This window comes from Triticum dicoccoides, chromosome 3B, assembly GCF_002162155.2.
Source record: "Triticum dicoccoides isolate Atlit2015 ecotype Zavitan chromosome 3B, WEW_v2.0, whole genome shotgun sequence".
Lineage (NCBI taxonomy): Eukaryota > Viridiplantae > Streptophyta > Magnoliopsida > Poales > Poaceae > Triticum > Triticum dicoccoides.
In genome coordinates, this window is record NC_041385.1 from 714,945,629 (window position 1) to 714,963,549 (window position 17,921).

Genomic DNA, 17,921 nt, shown 5'->3' on the forward strand with positions numbered 1-17,921 from the left:
CACACTGAAACTACTTGAACCTTTCAATAATTCAGACTCGTGATTCATCAAGTAAATATACTCAACATCCACTCAAATTATCTGTGAAGTAAGAACATAACAATATCCACTACATGCCTCAGCACTCATTGGACTGTACACATCAAAATGTATTACTTCCAACAAGTTGCTATCTTGTTCCATCTTACTGAAAACGAGGTTTTTCAGTCATCTTGCCCGTGTGGTATGATTTGCATGTCCCAAGTGATTCAAAATCAAGTGAGTCAAAACGGTCCATTTGCATGGAGTTTCTTCATGCATATACACCAATAGACATGGTTCGCATGTCTCAAACTTTTCAAAAACGAGTGAGCCCAAAGATCCATCAATATGGAGCTTCTTCATGCGTTTTATACCGATATGACTTACGTGGCAGTGCCACAAGTAGGTGGTACTATCATTACTATCTTTTGGCATGAACATGTGTATCACTACGATCGAGATTTAATAAACCATTCATTTTAGGTGTAAGACCATTGAAGGTATTATTCAAATAAACAGAGTAACCATTATTCTCCTTAAATGAATAACCGTATTGCGATAGACGTAATCCAATCATGTCTATGCTCAATGCAAACACCAAATAACAATTATTTAGGTTTAACACCAATCTCTTTGGTAGAGGGAGCGTGCGATGCTTGATCATATCAAGCTTGGAAAAACTTCCAACACATATCGTCAGCTCACCTTTAGCTAGTCTCCGTTTATTCCGTAGCCTTTTGTTTCGAGTTGCTAACACTTAGCAACCGAACCGGTATCTAATACCCTGGTGCTACTAGGAGTACTAGCAAAGTACACATTAACACAATGTATATGCAATATACTTCTATCCACCTTGCCAGCCTTCTTATCTACCAAGTATCTAGGGTAATTCTGCTCTAGTGGTTGTTCCCCTTATTACAGAAGCACTTAGTCTCGGGTTTGGGTTTTACCTTGGGTTTCTTCACTAGAGCAGCAGCTGATTTGCCGTTTCATGAAGTATCCCTTCTTGCCCTTGCCCTTCTTGAAACTAGTGGTTTCACCAACCATCAACAATTGATGCTCCTTCTTGATTTCTACTTTCGCGGTGTCAAACATCGCGAGTATCTCAAGGATCATCATATATGTCCCTGATATATTATAGTTCATCACGAAGCTCTAGCAGCTTGGTGGTAATGACTTCGGAGAACCATCACTGTCTTATCTGGAAGATCAACTCCCACTCGATTCAAGCGATTGTTGTACTCAGACAATCTGAGCACAAGCACAACAATTGAGCTTTTCTCCTTAGTTTGCAGGTTAAGAAAGTCATCGGAGGTCTTATACCTCTTGACATGGGCACGAGCCTGAAATCCCAATTTCAGCCCTCAAAACATCTCATATGTTTCGCGATGTTTCAAAAACGTCTTTGGTGCCTCAACTCTAAACCGTTTAACTGAACTATCACGTAGTTATCAAAACGTGTATGTCAGATGTTCGCAACAACCACAGACAACGTTCGAGGTTCAGCACACTGAGCGGTGCATTAAGGACATAAGCCTTCTATGAAGCAATGAGGACAATCCTCAGTTTACGGACCTAGTCCGCATAATTGCTACTATCAACTTTCAACTAATTTTTCTCTAGGAACATATCTAAACAGTAGAACTATAGCGTGAGCTACGACATAATTTGCAAAAACCTTTTGGCTATGTTCAGGATAATTAAGTTCATCTTATGAACTACCACTCAGATAGACATCCCTCTAGTCATCTAAGTGATTACATGATCCGAGTCAAACTAGGCCGTGTCCGATCATCACGTGAGACGGACTAGTCATCATCGGTGAACATCTTCATGTTGATCGTATCTTCTATACGACTCATGTTCGACCTTTCGGTCTCCGTGTTCCGAGGCCATGTCTGTACATGCTAGGCTCGTCAAGTTAACCCTAAGTGTTTCACGTGTGTAAATCTGTCTTACACCCGTTGTATGTGAACGTTAGAATCTAACACCCGATCATCACGTGGTGCTTCGAAACACGAACTGTCGCAACGGTGCACAGTTAGGGGAGAACACTTCTTGAAATTGTTGTAAGGGATCATCTTATTTACTACCATCGTTCTAAGCAAATAAGATGTATAAACATGATAAACATCACATGCAATCAAATAGTGACATGATATGGCCATCATCACTTTGCTCCTTTTGATCTCCATCTTCGGGGCTCCATGATCATCATCGTCACCGGCATGACACCATGATCTCCATCATCATGATCTCCATCATCGTGTCTTCATGAAGTTGCCTCGCCAACTATTACTTCTACTACTATGGCTAACGGTTAGCAATAAAGTAAAGTAATTACATGACGTTTAAGTTGACACGCAGGTCACAAATAAATAAAGACAACTCCTATGGCTCCTGCCGGTTGTCATACTCATCGACATGCAAGTCGTGATTCCTATTACAAGAACATGATCAATCTCATACATCACATATATCATTCATCACATCCTTTTTTTGGCCATATCACATCACATAGCATACCCTGCAAAACACAAGTTAGACGTCCTCTAATTGTTGTTTGCATGTTTTACGTGGCTGCTATGGGTTTCTAGCAAGAACGTTTCTTACCTACGCATGAACCACAACGTGATATGCCAATTGCTATTTACCCTTCATAAGGACCCTTTTCATCGAATCCGATCCGACTAAAGTGGGAGAGACAGACACCCGCCAGCCACCTTATGCAACTAGTGCATGTTTGTCGGTGGAACCGGTCTCACGTAAGCGTACGTGTAAGGTTGGTCCGGGCCGCTTCATCCCACGATGCCGCCGAATCAAGATAAGACTAGTAACGGCAAGCATATTGAACAATATCGACGCCCACAACTACTTTGTGTTCTACTCGTGCAAAGAATCTACGCAATAGACCTAGCTCATGATGCCACTGTTGGGGAACGTAGCAGAAATTCAAAATTTTCCTACGTGTCACCAAGATCTATCTATGGAGAAACCAGCAACGAGGGGAAGGAGAGTGCATCTTACATACCCTTGTAGATCGCTAAGCGGAAGCGTTCAAGTGAACGGGGTTGATGGAGTCGTACTCGTCGTGATTCAGATCACCGATGATCCTAGTGCCGAACGGACGGCACCTCCGCGTTCAACACACGTACAGCTCGACGATGTCTCCCACGCCTTGATCCAGCAAGGAGAGAGGGAGAGGTTGAGGAAGACTCCATCCAGCAGCAGCACAACGGCGTGGTGGTGATGGAGGAGCGTGGCAATCCTGCAGGGCTTCACCAAGCACCTACGGGAGAGGAGGAGGTGTCACGGGAGGGAGGGAGGCGCCAAGGGCTCAGGTATGGATGCCCTCCCTCCCCTCCACTATATATAGGGGCAGGGGAGAGGGGGGAGGCGCAGCCTTGCCCCTTCCTCCAAGGAAGGGGTGCGGCTAAGAGGGGGGGAGGAGTCCATCCTCCCCAAGGCACCTCGGAGGTGCCTTCCCCCTTTAGGACTCTCCCCTTTTTACTATATCTTGGCGCATGGGCCTCTAGGGGCTGGTGCCCTTGGCCCATGTAGGCCAAGGCGCACCCCCTACATCCCATGTGGCCCCCCGGGGCAGGTGGCCCCACCCGGTGGGCCCCCGGGACCCTTCCGGTGGTCCCGGTACAATACCGATGACCCCGAAACTTGTCCCGATGGCCGAAACAGGACTTCCTATATATAAATCTTTACCTCCGGACCATTCCGGAACTCCTCGTGACGTCCGGGATCTCATCCGGGACTCCGAACAACATTCGGTAACCACATACAAGCTTCCTTTATAACCCTAGCATCATCAAACCTTAAGTGTGTAGACCCTACGGGTTCGGGAGACATGCAGACATGACCGAGATGTTCTCCGGTCAATAACCAACAGCGGGATCTGGATACCCATGTTGGCTCCCACATGTTCCACGATGATCTCATCGGATGAACCACGATGTCAAGGACTCAATCAATCCCGTATACAATTCCCTTTGTCTAGCGGTATGGTACTTGCCCGAGATTCGATCGTCGGTATACCGATACCTTGTTCAATCTCGTTACCGGCAAGTCTCTTTACTCGTTCCGTAACACATCATCCCGTGATCAACCCCTTGGTCACATTGTGCACATTATGATGATGTCCTACCGAGTGGGCCCAGAGATACCTCTCCGTTTACACGGAGTGACAAAATCCCAATCTCGATTCGTGCCAACCCAACAGACACTTTTAGAGATACCCGTAGTGTACCTTTATAGCCACCCAGTTACATTGTGATGTTTGGCACACCCAAAGCACTCCTATGGTATCCGGGAGTTGCACAATCTCATGGTCTAAGGAAATGATACTTGACATTAGAAAAGCTTTAGCATACGAACTACATGATCTTGTGCTAGGCTTAGGATTGGGTCTTGTCCATCACATCATTCTCCTAATGATGTGATCCCGTTATCAACGACATCCAATGTCCATGGTCAGGAAACCGTAACCATCTATTGATTAACGAGCTAGTCAACTAGAGGCTTACTAGGGACATGGTGTTGTCTATGTATCCACACATGTATCTGAGTTTCCTATCAATACAATTCTAGCATGGATAATAAACGATTATCATGAACAAGGAAATATAATAATAATCAATTTATTATTGCCTCTAGGGCATATTTCCAACACTTCCACCACCACCACCCGCTGCACCTAACGCACCTCTCCAACAACAACAACGACGACTACCTCCACGTCGCGAAACAGACCTCCGCCGAGCGAGCCGTGTTCCTCTTGAGTTTGGCCAAACTGTTGGTGCTGCTGTTGATACTTCTGTGGCTCCTGCTGCTGATGCGGAGGAGGATGATTATGTGGGAAATTACGAGGATGAGGTTGCTCAAAATCAGAACTACGTGCAACCACCTGCACCACAACCACCAGGTCGTCCACATGCAAATAATCACAATGGTAGGGCTTTCCCTCAGGTACGAGATCATGACCATCTTCCTAAACTGAAATTGAATATTCCACCTTTCGAGGGTAGATATGTTCCTGATATATATCTTACTTGGGAGTTAGAAACTGAACAACGATTTACATGTTTAGAATATCCCGAGGAGAGACGGGTTGCCGCTGCTGTTTGTGCTTTCACTAGTTTTGCATGTGTATGGTGGTCTGAACATTGTAGATTATATCCTATTCCAACTACTTGGGCTGCTTTGAAAACTGCTATGCGTACTCGTTGGGTTCCACCATATTATCAACGTGAATTGCTTCAAAAATTACAGCGCTTAAGACAAGGAAAAAATTCTGTAGAAGAATATTATCAGGAATTACAAACTGGCATGATTAGATGTGGTATTGTTGAGGAGAATGAAGCTATGCTTGCACGTTTTCTGGGTGGATTAAATAGAGAGATTCAGACCAGGAGTATACTAATATCACTCGTTTATTCCATCTTGCTTGTAAAGCTGAACGTGAAGTGCAGGATCGACAAGCATTGGCGCGAACTAACTTTTCTGCAGGCCGACCTTCATCATGGACACCGCGTGCATCTTCTACTTCAACTGCACCAGCACCTCAATCAGGTGCCTCCTCCAGTCGTGATACAAGAAAACAGGCACAACCACCATTATCTGCCAAGAGTGCACCTGCTGGGCCTACACAGAGTTCTTCTTCTTCCATGGCGTCAACAGGGCACACAAGTGATATTATTTTTCGTCGTTGTAAGGGAGGAGTTCATTATGCGAGAGAATGCAAATCTCCGCGTGTGATGATTGCTACCGCGGATGGTGGATATGAGTCCGCTAGTGACTATGATGAGGAGACTTTGGCTCTTATTACACGTGAAGAACATGTTGGAGATGATTCTGATCATGAGATGCAATACATGGCTCCTGAAGACGCTGACAGGTATGAATGTTTAGTTGCTCAACGTGTTTTGAGTGTGCAGGTCACACAAGCTGAGCAAAATCAGAGGCACAATTTGTTCCATACCAAGGGAGTTGTGAAAGAACGTTCTGTGCGCGTCATCATAGATGGAGGGAGCTGCAACAACTTGGCTAGCATGGAGATGGTGGAGAAGCTTTCTCTCACCACAAGACCACATCCACATCCTTACTACATCCAATGGTTCAACAACAGCGGCAAGGTTAAGGTAACACGTACTGTTCGTGTGCATTTTAGTATCTCTACATATGCTGATTATGTTGATTGTGATGAGGTACCTATGCAAGCATGTTCCTTATTACTTGGTAGACCATGGCAATTTGATAAAAATTCTGTACACCATGGTAGAAACAATCAGTATACTCTTGTTCATAAGGATAAAAATATTACTTTGCTTCCTATGACTCCTGATTCTATTTTGAAAGATGATATTAATAGAGCTAATAAAGCAAAACAGGAGAAGAATAAGAGTGAAAATCAGATTGTGGCAAAAGAATTTGAGCAACAAATGAAGCCTAATCATAAACCATCTAGTGTTGCTTCTGAAATTAAATTGAAAAATGCATGTCTATTTGCCACCAAATCTGATATTGATGAGCTAGATTTCAGCAAATCTGTTTGCTATGCTTTTGTGTGCAAAGAGGCATTATTTTCATTCGAGGACGTGCCTTCCTCTTTTCCTCCTACTATCACTAACATTTTGCAGGAGTTCGCTGACGTCTTTCCACAAGACGTGCCACCGGGATTACCACCTATTCGAGGGATTGAGCATCAGATTGACTTAATTCCCGGTGCTTCACTGCCAAACTGTGCGCCATACCATACCAATCCAGAGGAGACGAAGGAGATTATGCGTCAAGTACAAGAGCTTCTCGACAAAGGTTATATACGCGAATCCCTTAGTCCTTGTGCTGTTCCTATTATTCTAGTGCCGAAAAAGGATGGTACATCGCATATGTGTGTTGATTGTAGAGGCATTAATAATATTACTATTCGTTATCGTCATCCTATTCCTAGGCTAGATGATATGCTTGATGAATTGAGTGGCTCTACAATATTCTCCAAAGTTGATTTGCGTAGTGGATACCATCAAATTCGTATGAAATTGGGGGATGAATGGAAAATAGCATTTAAAACTAAGTTTGGATTATATGAGTGGTTAGTCATGCCTTTTGGGTTAACTAATGCGCCTAGTACTTTCATGAGACTAATGAATGAAGTTTTACGTGCTTTCATTGGACAATTTGTGGTAGTCTATTTTGATGATATACTGATTTATAGCAGATCTTTGGAAGAACATTTGGAACATTTACGTGCTGTTTTTATTGCTCTACGTGATGCACGTTTGTTTGGTAACCTTGGGAAGTGCACCTTTTGCACCGACCGAGTATCTTTTCTTGGCTATGTTGTTACTCCACAGGGAATTGAAGGTTATAAAGCCAAGATTGAAGCTATTGAGAGTTGGCCGCAGTCCAAAACGGTCACACAAGTGAGGAGTTTTCTTGGCCTCGCTGGATTCTATAGGCGTTTTGTGAGAGATTTCAGCACCATTGCTGCACCTCTCAATGAGCTTACAAAGAAAGATGTGCCTTTTCTTTGGGGTACCGCACAGGAAGAAGCCTTCTCGGTATTGAAAGATAAGTTGACACATGCTACTTTACTCCAACTTCCTGATTTTAATAAGACTTTTGAGCTTGAATGTGATGCTAGTGGAATTGGATTAGGAGGTGTGTTATTACAAGATGGCAAACCTGTTGCATACTTTTCTGAAAAATTGAGTGGGCCTAGTCTGAATTATTCTACTTATGATAAAGAATTATATGCTCTTGTTCGGACTTTAGAAACATGGCAACATTATTTATGGCCCAAAGAATTTGTTATACATTCTGATCATGAATCTTTGAAACATATTAAAAGTCAAGCTAAACTGAATCGTAGACATGCTAAATGGGTTGAATTCATTGAGACTTTCCCTTATGTCATTAAACACAAGAAGGGAAAAGAAAATGTTATTGCTGATGCATTGTCTCGTCGCTATACTATGCTTTCACAACTTGACTTCAAAATATTCGGTTTGGAGACCATCAAAGATCAATATGTGCATGATGTTGATTTTAAAGATGTAATGCAGAATTGTAAAGAAGGAAGAATGTGGAACAAGTTTGTCGTTAACGATGGATTTGTGTTTCGTGCTAACAAGCTATGCATTCCAGCTAGCTCCGTTCGTCTTTTGTTGTTGTAGGAGGCGCATGAAGGAGGATTAATGGGACACTTTGGCGTGAAGAAGACGGATGACGTACTTGCTACACATTTCTTTTGGCCAAAGATGAGACGGGATGTTGAGCATTTTATTGCTCGCTGCACTACATGTCAAAAAGCTAAGTCACGACTCAATCCTCATGGTTTATATATGCTTTTGCCTGTACCTAGTGTTCCTTGGGAGGATATATCTATGGACTTTGTTTTAGGTTTACCTCGAACAAAGAAGGGGAGGGATAGCATATTTGTTGTCATGGATAGATTCTCGAAAATGGCACACTTTATACCATGTCATAAAAGCGATGATGCTGTTAATGTTGCTGATTTGTTCTTTCGTGAAATTATTCGCTTGCATGGAGTGCCAAATACTATTGTTTCAGATCGTGATACTAAATTTCTTAGCCACTTTTGGAGATGTTTATGGGCTAAGTTGGGGACTAAACTGCTTTTTAGTACTACTTGTCACCCCCAAACTGATGGCCAAACTGAAGTAGTCAATAGAACATTGTCTACTATGCTTAGGGCTGTTTTGAAGAGTAATAAGAAAATGTGGGAGGAATGCTTGCCTCATATTGAATTTGCTTATAATCGTTCATTGCATTCTACTACTAAGATGTGCCCTTTTGAAGTTGTGTATGGTTTCCTACCTCGTGCACCTATTGATTTGTTGCCTCTTCCATCTTCGGAGAAGGTTAATTTTGATGCTAAACAACGTGCTGAATTGATTTTAAAAATGCATGAGTTAACTAAGGAAAACATTGAGCGTATGAATGCCAAATATAAACTTGCTGGAGATAAGGGTAGAAAAGATGTTGTGTTTGCACCTGGAGATCTTGTTTGGTTACATTTGCGTAAGGATAGATTTCCTGATTTGCGCAAATCAAAGCTCATGCCACGGGCTGATGGTCCCTTTAAGGTGTTAGAGAAAATAAATGATAATGCATATAAACTTGAGCTGCCTGCAGATTTTGGGGTTAGTCCCACTTTTAACATTACAGATTTGAAGCCTTATTTGGGTGAGGAAGATGAGCTTCCGTCGAGGACGACTTCATTTCAAGAAGGGGAGGATGATGAGGACATCAATACCATTATTACACCCACAGCCCCTGCTGCTATACATACTGGACCAATTACAAGAGCTCGCGCACGCCAACTAAATTACCAGGTACTTTCGTTTCTTGGTAATGATTCTAATGTTCATGAGAATATGATGCTGCCTAAATTGGATACATTTGTTTTGCTTACAAATGAAGGGCCTAGCTTGGAGAAGGATGAACATTGGAGCAAGAACAAGCATGGAGATGATGGCATACGCAAGGGGAACAAGAACAGAGTTACAAGTGATGATTTCAGGTCTTTGAAGCCACCATAACGAGTGCATGAAGCCTTGGACGAAATATACAAGATGTCCCTTCATAAATTTCGTCCAGAGGCTATTATAGGTGCTGCGTCACCTTTTTATTGGGCCAGGCCCATGTAATTTCGAAATACATAAGTATAGGCTATTTTTAGAGTCCGTATGTGTGGGGAAACAAGAGATAGGGTTGATTTCGGACCCCTCCACCAAGGGCCACGAAATTCCCCCTCTCTTCCTCCATATATATATAGCCCTTAGGGCACCGTTTAGACTTTGGGTTTTGTTTAGATTAAAGTTCGCCATAGCTGCAACTTCGCGTACTTCGTTTGTGTTCAACGACCAGACAAAGGCGTCACAGAACCCCACCTTGATCAATAAAGCTTTCATCTTATATTCGCAATATCCAGATTGCAATCTTAGTTTCTTGCTTGTTCTTCGTTTGCTCGCAGGAAACAGACCCTCATGGTCAGGTTGATCGTGCTCCGGCGTGGTCAATAACCTCTCGGAGTTGGTTTAGCGATTGCTAAGGCGCGACGTCCTCGCACGTTCGTAGTCGGATCGTCAAAGTCGACTTCCACCAAAGCGATATCCATCATCTCATCGAAAGACGGGACACCTTTGCCTCTATCAGCCATCGAGGATAAAAAGATGGGGTTTATATCATATTGCATGAGTTTATCCCTCTACATCATGTCATCTTGCTTAAGGCGTTACTATGTTCTTATGAACTTAATACTCTAGATGCATGCATGAGTCGGTCGATGTGTGGAGTAATAGTAGTAGACGCAGGCAGGAGTCGGTCTACTTGTTGCGGACGTGATGCCTATATACATGATCATGCCTAGATAATCTCATAACTATGCACTTTTCTATCAATTGCTCGATAGTAATTTGTTCACTCACCATAATGCTTATGCTATCTTGAGAGAAGCCACTAGTGAAACCTATGGCCCCCGGATTTATCTTTTATCACATAAGTTTTCCATCTACTTTTATTTGCATCTTTTACTTTCCAATATATATTATAAAAATACCAAAATATTTATCTTATCATATTATCTCTATCAGATCTCACTTTCGCAAGTTACCGTGAAGGGATTGACAACCCCTTTATCGCGTTGGTTGCGAGGTTCTTGTTTGTTTGTGTAGGTGCGTGGGACTTTTGAGTAGCCTCCTACTGGATTGATACCTCGGTTCTCAAAAACTGAGGAAAATACTTACGCTACTTTGCTGCATCACCCTTTCCTCTTTAAGGGAAAAACCAACACATGCTCAAGAGGTAGCAAAGACTTATTACACTTGAAGCATGTGATCTTCCAGTCGGTTAGGTGTCGCATTCTGAGCATCCAAGAGCCATTGTGAATCGCCGGTGAATGAAGTATGTGAAGGTTTGGAAGTTTACCTTGAAGACTTAATTGAGTGATTGGGCGAGGTCTTGGTGATCTTAGCTCAAAGGGAATAAGGTGAAGACGTGGTCTTCCGAATTCAATCTCAACCTTCCTAACCAGACGTACAGTTGTCACAACAACTGGAACTGGTCTACCAAATCCTTGTCTTCATCGAGCAAATGATTCTATCACTTCACTCCTTTACTTACAGTTCAGCTTCGTGAAGTCCTTGCTTGCCTATTTGTTCGAAGACATTGTATGAAGACATTTACTCTGATTGCATATTTGTCTTCACACTATCTTCCAAATTTGATATGTTCTTCCTAGTTGTCCTGTCTTCGGAGACACTGCCTGTTTTGAAGACTTTCATAAAAATCGCCTATTCACCCCCTTCTAGTCGATAACTAGCACTTTCAATTGATACCAGAGCAAGGTGCTCCCTTACTCTTTGTGATTCAGTTTAACCACCAGGAGTTTTAGCTATGTAGACTACAGGGATAATCAAGGTCTCCGCTATATGCGCCATCTTCGATGGCACTGATTACCCCTACTGGAAGAACAAGGTGCGCATGCATCTTGAAGCCATTGACAACGACCTCTGGTATGTCGTCAAGACTGGTGTTCCCAAAATCGGTGAAGGTATCACAGCGGCTGATGTGAAGAGGTTCGCACAATTGGACCCGACCACCAAGAACATCATATGTGGTCATCTGACCAAAGGGTAGTATGGCCGTGTGAGTGCTCGGGAGTCTGTGAAGCTAGTCTAGGACTGGCTGTCCAAGGACAACGAAAGCGTCTTAACTCAGAGGGACTCAAGAATCAATGTTCTTCGCAATCTCTTCAACCGCTTCAAGAGGCTTAACAACGAAAATGTCTAGCTCACCTTGGATCGTCTTACTGATATCACCAATAAGCTTCGTGCACTTGGCGCCACTAAAATCACCAAGCATGAAGTTGTGAAAGAAGTTATTGAGATCACTTGACAACTCATTTGACACCCTATCACTGATGACTTAGTGACCCTGAAGACTTTGGCAAAGAGCTTGCAATGCTTGTGAGAAAGTTCCAAAAGTTCTCCAAGAAAATCTGCTTCGGAAGTCTTCAAAATCCAGCTCGAAGAATGCTGAGACTTCCACTCGTGACTACAAAAAGAGAACCTGTCACAAATGCAAGAAGCCAGGCCATTACATATATGAATGTCCTCAATGGGAAAAGGAAGCGGAGAAAAAGAAGAAGAGCAAGAAGTATCACTCTGGAGAAAACAAGAGGAAGAAATCCTCAAAGTCTTCTTCAAAGTATTCATCTCACAAGAAGAGCTCCTCTGGCAAAGCTCGTGCATTTATCGGCAAGGAAATGGATTCAGAGGAGGAGTCAGCTTCAGAAGAGGCTGAGGTGGAGTCGGAGGAGGAGTCTGATTCAAGCGTTGCAAATCTGGCTCTAGCTTCGACATTCGTCGCCAAGTCCATCTTCAGCACTGAGGACATTGGTCACGTTGCCGACGCTGAAGCCAATGATGACGACGACTCCGCTCCTACCTACTGCTTCATGGCAAGAGACGCAAAGGTAAATTCACGCAATGCCTACTTTCAGACCTCTAGTGAAGATGACTCTGAATGTGAATTCAAACCTAGATATAAGACACTTGCTAAAATTGCAGCTGAACAACAAATTGCTATGGAAAAGATTCAAAAATTACTAGACAAAAGCGAGATGACCTGTTGGACGAGGAAATGAATCAAACTCAATCCCTAATTGAAGACATAAAAAAATATCTTTGAATTAAGTATGAGAAACTTGAAAGTCGTCATGAAATCTTCTCAGTTGATCATGAGAAACTTTCCTACGATTTTCTTCAAAGTAAGCAAGATTTAGAGAAATTGAGAGCGCCTCATGATGATCTTCAAACTGAAAACAGTGGGTACAAGTTATGGATGAAAAAACCGGAAATTGCTTTTGGATCCCATTCCTCCCGATTTTTGGAAGAAAACTAATGCAAAAACCATAATGTCTTTCTACTCATAACCTTGGAATATCAATATACACATAACCTAGGAATGTATACTACATCGCCGAAAAATTCTGTACATTGTGGTTCAAGTTACACAAAATAATAAAATCATGCCTTTCTAGCACATGCAACACTCAGTATAAAAGTCTATGATGTTTTTTATACTGTTTTTGGATCCCAAGCTCTCGGATTCTCGTTTTTTTTTATTTACAAAAACCGTATTTGAAAGTTACAATTTTTCTAAAAACAAACACGCACCTCCAGAAATTTTCATGATGCTACATTGTGGTTCAAGTTACACAAATGAGCAAAAACATGTCTTTCTAGCACATGCAATATTCACTATAAAAGTCTACAGTTTTGTTTTTTTATACAGCTCGCACGAAAGCGTATTTGATCATGAAACTTAATTTGCAGAAATGTACTATAGTATACATCTCAATGTTCATGTTGATTTACTTCAAGATTCGTTGAAACTTTAAAATATAATTTTATAATTTTTTCTTCAAAAAATAGGACTCCATGGAGCTCGGGAGCAACAAATCCTCTCCCATCCACCGCCAAAAAAAAAAAAAAAATCCACTCCCAGGGAAAACATGTTCAACAGAACTGAATAGCCAAATTCATTCTTCCTCGCTGGCGGGATGAAATCATGCTACATGAACCATCAAGTGTAGATGGGAGTGAATATATATAAGGTGGCGAGAAAATGAGAAACTCAACATGTCCTATAGTCTCGGAAGCCGCCGGCGACCCGCCCTTCTCGAAAGTCAGCGAGCCGCCGCGGAGGTCGTAGATCATGTGGGTGCCCGTCTGCAGCAGGCTTCCCAGGACGGAGCTGACCGGCGAGCCCGCCGGCGTGGGCAGCATGGTGAGGCACTGCAGCCCGGTGGAGTTTTCCCTGATGAAGTAGTGCGCCGTAGTGAGCTCCATGGGCGCCGGCCTGCCGTCAACGCCGTGAAACACCAGCGTGATCTTGGGGAACGTCAGGTTGGCGACCGACTGGATGTTGTAGCACAGCCGCAGATCGGCCACGTCGTCGGCTTTTGGGCGGACTGGCTGTGACTTGATCTTGCTCGCCAGCGCCCGCGTCAAGGCGTTGTAGGCGGCCGGCTGGAGGTAGGTGATGGGGGAGAGCGTGCTCATGACCACCCCACCGGAGCAGCCGTTGGCGGCCAGGTCGAACGTCCCCGCCGGGATGCCACTCAGGGACTTGTCGTCGACCTTGATGCCGGTGAGTTTGACATAGTACAGGTCGGGGTACGCTTCGTTCCGGAGCAGCGGCGTGGAGCGGCTGCTGTTGGTCTGGGGCACCGCGTCGTCGCCGAGGAGGAGGACGCTCTCGGAGTCAGGCTTGTCGGCGTCGTCGGGCAGCATGAAGTAGGAGAACCTTGAGATCTTGAGCTGCGACAGGAGGGAGTAGGGCCCCCTGCTGAACCCAAGAACGCCGGACTCGCCGTCGAGTGGCACCGTGCTGGCGAGGCTGCAGCCGAACAACGCCCGGCCGGTGATGTGCGTCCCGACGGCGGTGACCTCCTCGGCGGAGATGTAGCCGGTGGTGCTGATCCCCGGTCCGTACTGGTACGCGTACGGGCAGGTGAAGCTGGTGCTGTTTCCGCAGGCGTCCTCCTCGTCGAGCGCCAGCTGGCAAGTCTGGCTGAAGCAGAAGACTTCAGTGAAATCCGACGACACCGGGCACTGCGCCCAGATGAAATCGGTGGCGACGTCGACGACGCCGGAGAAGACCTCCTCCGCGACGCCGACGGAGATCTTGTAGACGACGAGCCCGGCGTTGTCGGTGGCCGCGCTCCCCAGCCGGTCCTTGTCCGGCGCACGGAAGGGACGATTGATCACGGCCTTCGGAGCGGACTTTGCTGGCTTTCTCCACAGCTCCTGCCCAAGCTGAGGAATGTGTGCCGGCGTCCGGCCACCGACTGCCGCCTCGGCCACTGACGGCAGGAGGAGCAGTGCGAGCACTGTCGCTAACGCCGCGGCTGGCCGAGCCATTTCGGCCGGAGAGAGCAGAGAGATTGAGATAGAGGAGAAAACTTCTCGGGGAGGGTTCGTCCGTGTGGTGTGGGAGCAGGGGCGGTTTTTCCAGTCAGTTCTGTGTTTATGTTCTTCCCAGTGAGGTGGGGAGGGCCCTAGAGTCCGAATCACGATCGGGCCTTTCCTCCCATCACGTGAGACCCGGCCAGGATGAAGCCACGTGTCCTCATCAATCTTGAAGCATCTTCAGCTTTCCCAAAGCTATTTCCCTGGAAGCCGATGTCTAGGGCACGTATAGATGTGCCATAGTTATTGCACATCTAAGTGATTTAGTGAAGTATAAAAGAGGAAAAAACGAAAAATAAAATATTCACACAAATCTCCACGTAAGATCAATGACATAGAACAAAGATGTGCAATACTTATGATACATCTAGATGTACTTTAGCACAACTGATCTTTTTATTCAGGATTGTCTTTTTTGCGAATTTAGGATGTGCAATACTTATGGTACATCTAGATGTACTTTAGCATAACTGATCTTTTTATTCAGGATTGTCTTTTTTGCGAATCCAGGATTTATATTCTATTTGCAATATCGTACCATCCACGATTTTTGTTCTCCAAAACTACACAGTATAACGACTAAATGGCTATTGGTTGCTACCTTTTTTGGTTCGTTGAGTCATGCTCCATGAAAATTATTACGAGTTCAGTCGACCTGCTGATTGAGCGAGGAGCGGACGATGACCCTGGGAGTCGGCGAGCAGACAAATTGAAGATGATGATGTGGAGAGGGAGAGGCGGTCGTAAAGGGTGGCGAAGCCGGCATGGGAGGCGTCCGCGACGTGGAGCACGCCCAGGGTGTCGAGGTCCTTGAGTTGTACCATGAGAAGAAGTCGTGCTTGTCGCCGGTGTGCGCGCAGCTCACCCCATGTCACATGGTCGTGTCCCCAGCTCCTCCTCCTCCAATGGCAATTTAAATGTGGCAATAGAGGGGGAAGGCTCCGGTGAAAGCTTCTCCCTCACCAGCGAACTATCATGAAATATGTGAAACCGTGAATAAAGAGATTGTGTGCAGTTTCATGGGGAATAGCTTTGAAGAAGATGAAGATGATTTGAGATTGGTGGTGAAACGTGGCTTCATCTTGGTTGGGTCTCACATGATGGGTGGAAAGGTCCGGTCACATAAATTTTTTTTTTCCAAAATCACGAGCTTGCTTTTTTGGGTTGAGTCAACAACAACCACAACGGCGGCAGTCAGGGTGGAGGGCGAGCAGTGGGGCAATTCATGAAGTCCTTCACCCCTAGAGCTGAGGCGGGAGACACATAGGGGCGTCAAGGAGGCACGAGGTGAATTATTATCCTTTTGGGGTAGCCAACCACACCAGATTTGCAATCTTTTTTTTTTTTGCGGGTACCAAATTTGAAATCTGTAGGCATTTTGACATGAAACAAGCAGGCAAAAGTATTGAGCATGTAGGCAATATCAATTGGTATACAACTTGGATTAAATTGCTTAACAAGCCGGTAAAATCATTCTAATTATTGCTCGATATTGTTTCCGTCATGTAGTGCCTTGATCGTTATTTTTTCTTTTTTGAGGATCACCTTGATCAATATTTGATCATGTCTGTGTGGTTGTGTTCAATATCCATCTTCTCGCAAAAAAAAAAAAAACTGTCTTCTCGCATTACACGGAATGGTCAGAATGGTTGTTTCAGATACACCCTGATTACTATCTCATATTTATCTCAGGTTTTCGAGCAAAGGGTCAGACAAAGTGCAAGATGCTTATTCTTGCAGAGGTACACTTTTTCAAGTTAATTCTTATCGGTATAATAGTGTGTGTGTCGCATGCACTTTTTATACATGGTAGTTTGTCTTTCCTTTTGGTGCGTAGATCAAGGCCTAATAGACAACATCAGACCAGGCAATAACATATGGAGTACTCATGCATATGGGGTAGGCGTCGAGCAACTCTTAATCATTTCTCCTGCCTAGGCGAGAGGTAATTCCCATTCCCATTTTCGATTCAATACCTAACGCTTTTCCAAAGACTTGCTTATTTCCATGTTCTGATTGACCAGAATCAATTGTTTATTGACTTTCAGTTATTATTATTTTTTCCGTCACCATAGCTATTACTAGGGCTAGTAGATATACGTGACAATAATTCAAACTCAACTTCAAACTGATCAATGAATTGCATATAGTGTACAAAAGAACTTGTAATATGATTGCATTTTTTGTTTCATGTTTATGATTCAAATAGCCATATTTTTAGTAGAAAACTTTCGTAGTGTACATTATATCACTGCTAGGAATTTTTACAACTTTGAGCACATGTCTCAACATGAAACGAAAGCGTGGGCTATTAAGAGAAGAAAACAATGTTTGCTTGTGACTGCTCGTTTTCTTTGTGACACGGATGCTGAAAAATAAGGGGCAACTAATTAACAAGCGCTCCTTCGGGAGCCTCGCAACGATCAGCGCCATTTGGCGCTCATAGCCATTCATCACGTGTCGCGCTCTGCACGCTCCCTTCGAATTTTATTTTTTTATTTTTACGCACGCGTTTTCGGCTTTTTCAAAAGTTTTTTTCTGGTTTTTTTCGACGTTTTGGTTTTTTACCGGTCTTCTCTAGCTTTTCGACCAAAATTTTTTTTCGGGAAAAAGAACTTTTTTGCGCAAAAAAATGCATTTTTTTCGGGAGAGTCACGATTTTGTTTTCGCGAGAGGCACGGTTGTGCTTTCGCGAGAGGCACGGTCGTGCTTTCGCGTGCCTCTTGGAAACGGAAAAAAACGTGTTTTCTGTTTTTTTTCTTTCACGAGAGGCACGGTTTTGCTTCCGCGAGAGGCACGGACGTGCCTCTTTCGGAAAGGAAAAAACGCGTTTTCTGTTTTTTTTTTCTTTCGCGAGAGGCACTATCGTGCTTTCGCGTGCCTCTTGGAAAC

At 44.1% G+C, this 17,921-nt stretch overlaps 1 protein-coding gene across 1 annotated transcript; it reads right to left on the reverse strand.

The window, feature by feature from the left end:
• Positions 1-13,538: 13,538 nt before the first annotated feature.
• Positions 13,539-14,981, reverse strand: LOC119279856 (aspartic proteinase nepenthesin-1-like). Its single transcript, XM_037560946.1, has one exon. It carries the CDS (start codon positions 14,979-14,981, stop codon positions 13,575-13,577), a length of 1,407 nt encoding a protein of 468 aa, XP_037416843.1. The 3' UTR covers positions 13,539-13,574.
• Positions 14,982-17,921: the final 2,940 nt, after the last annotated feature.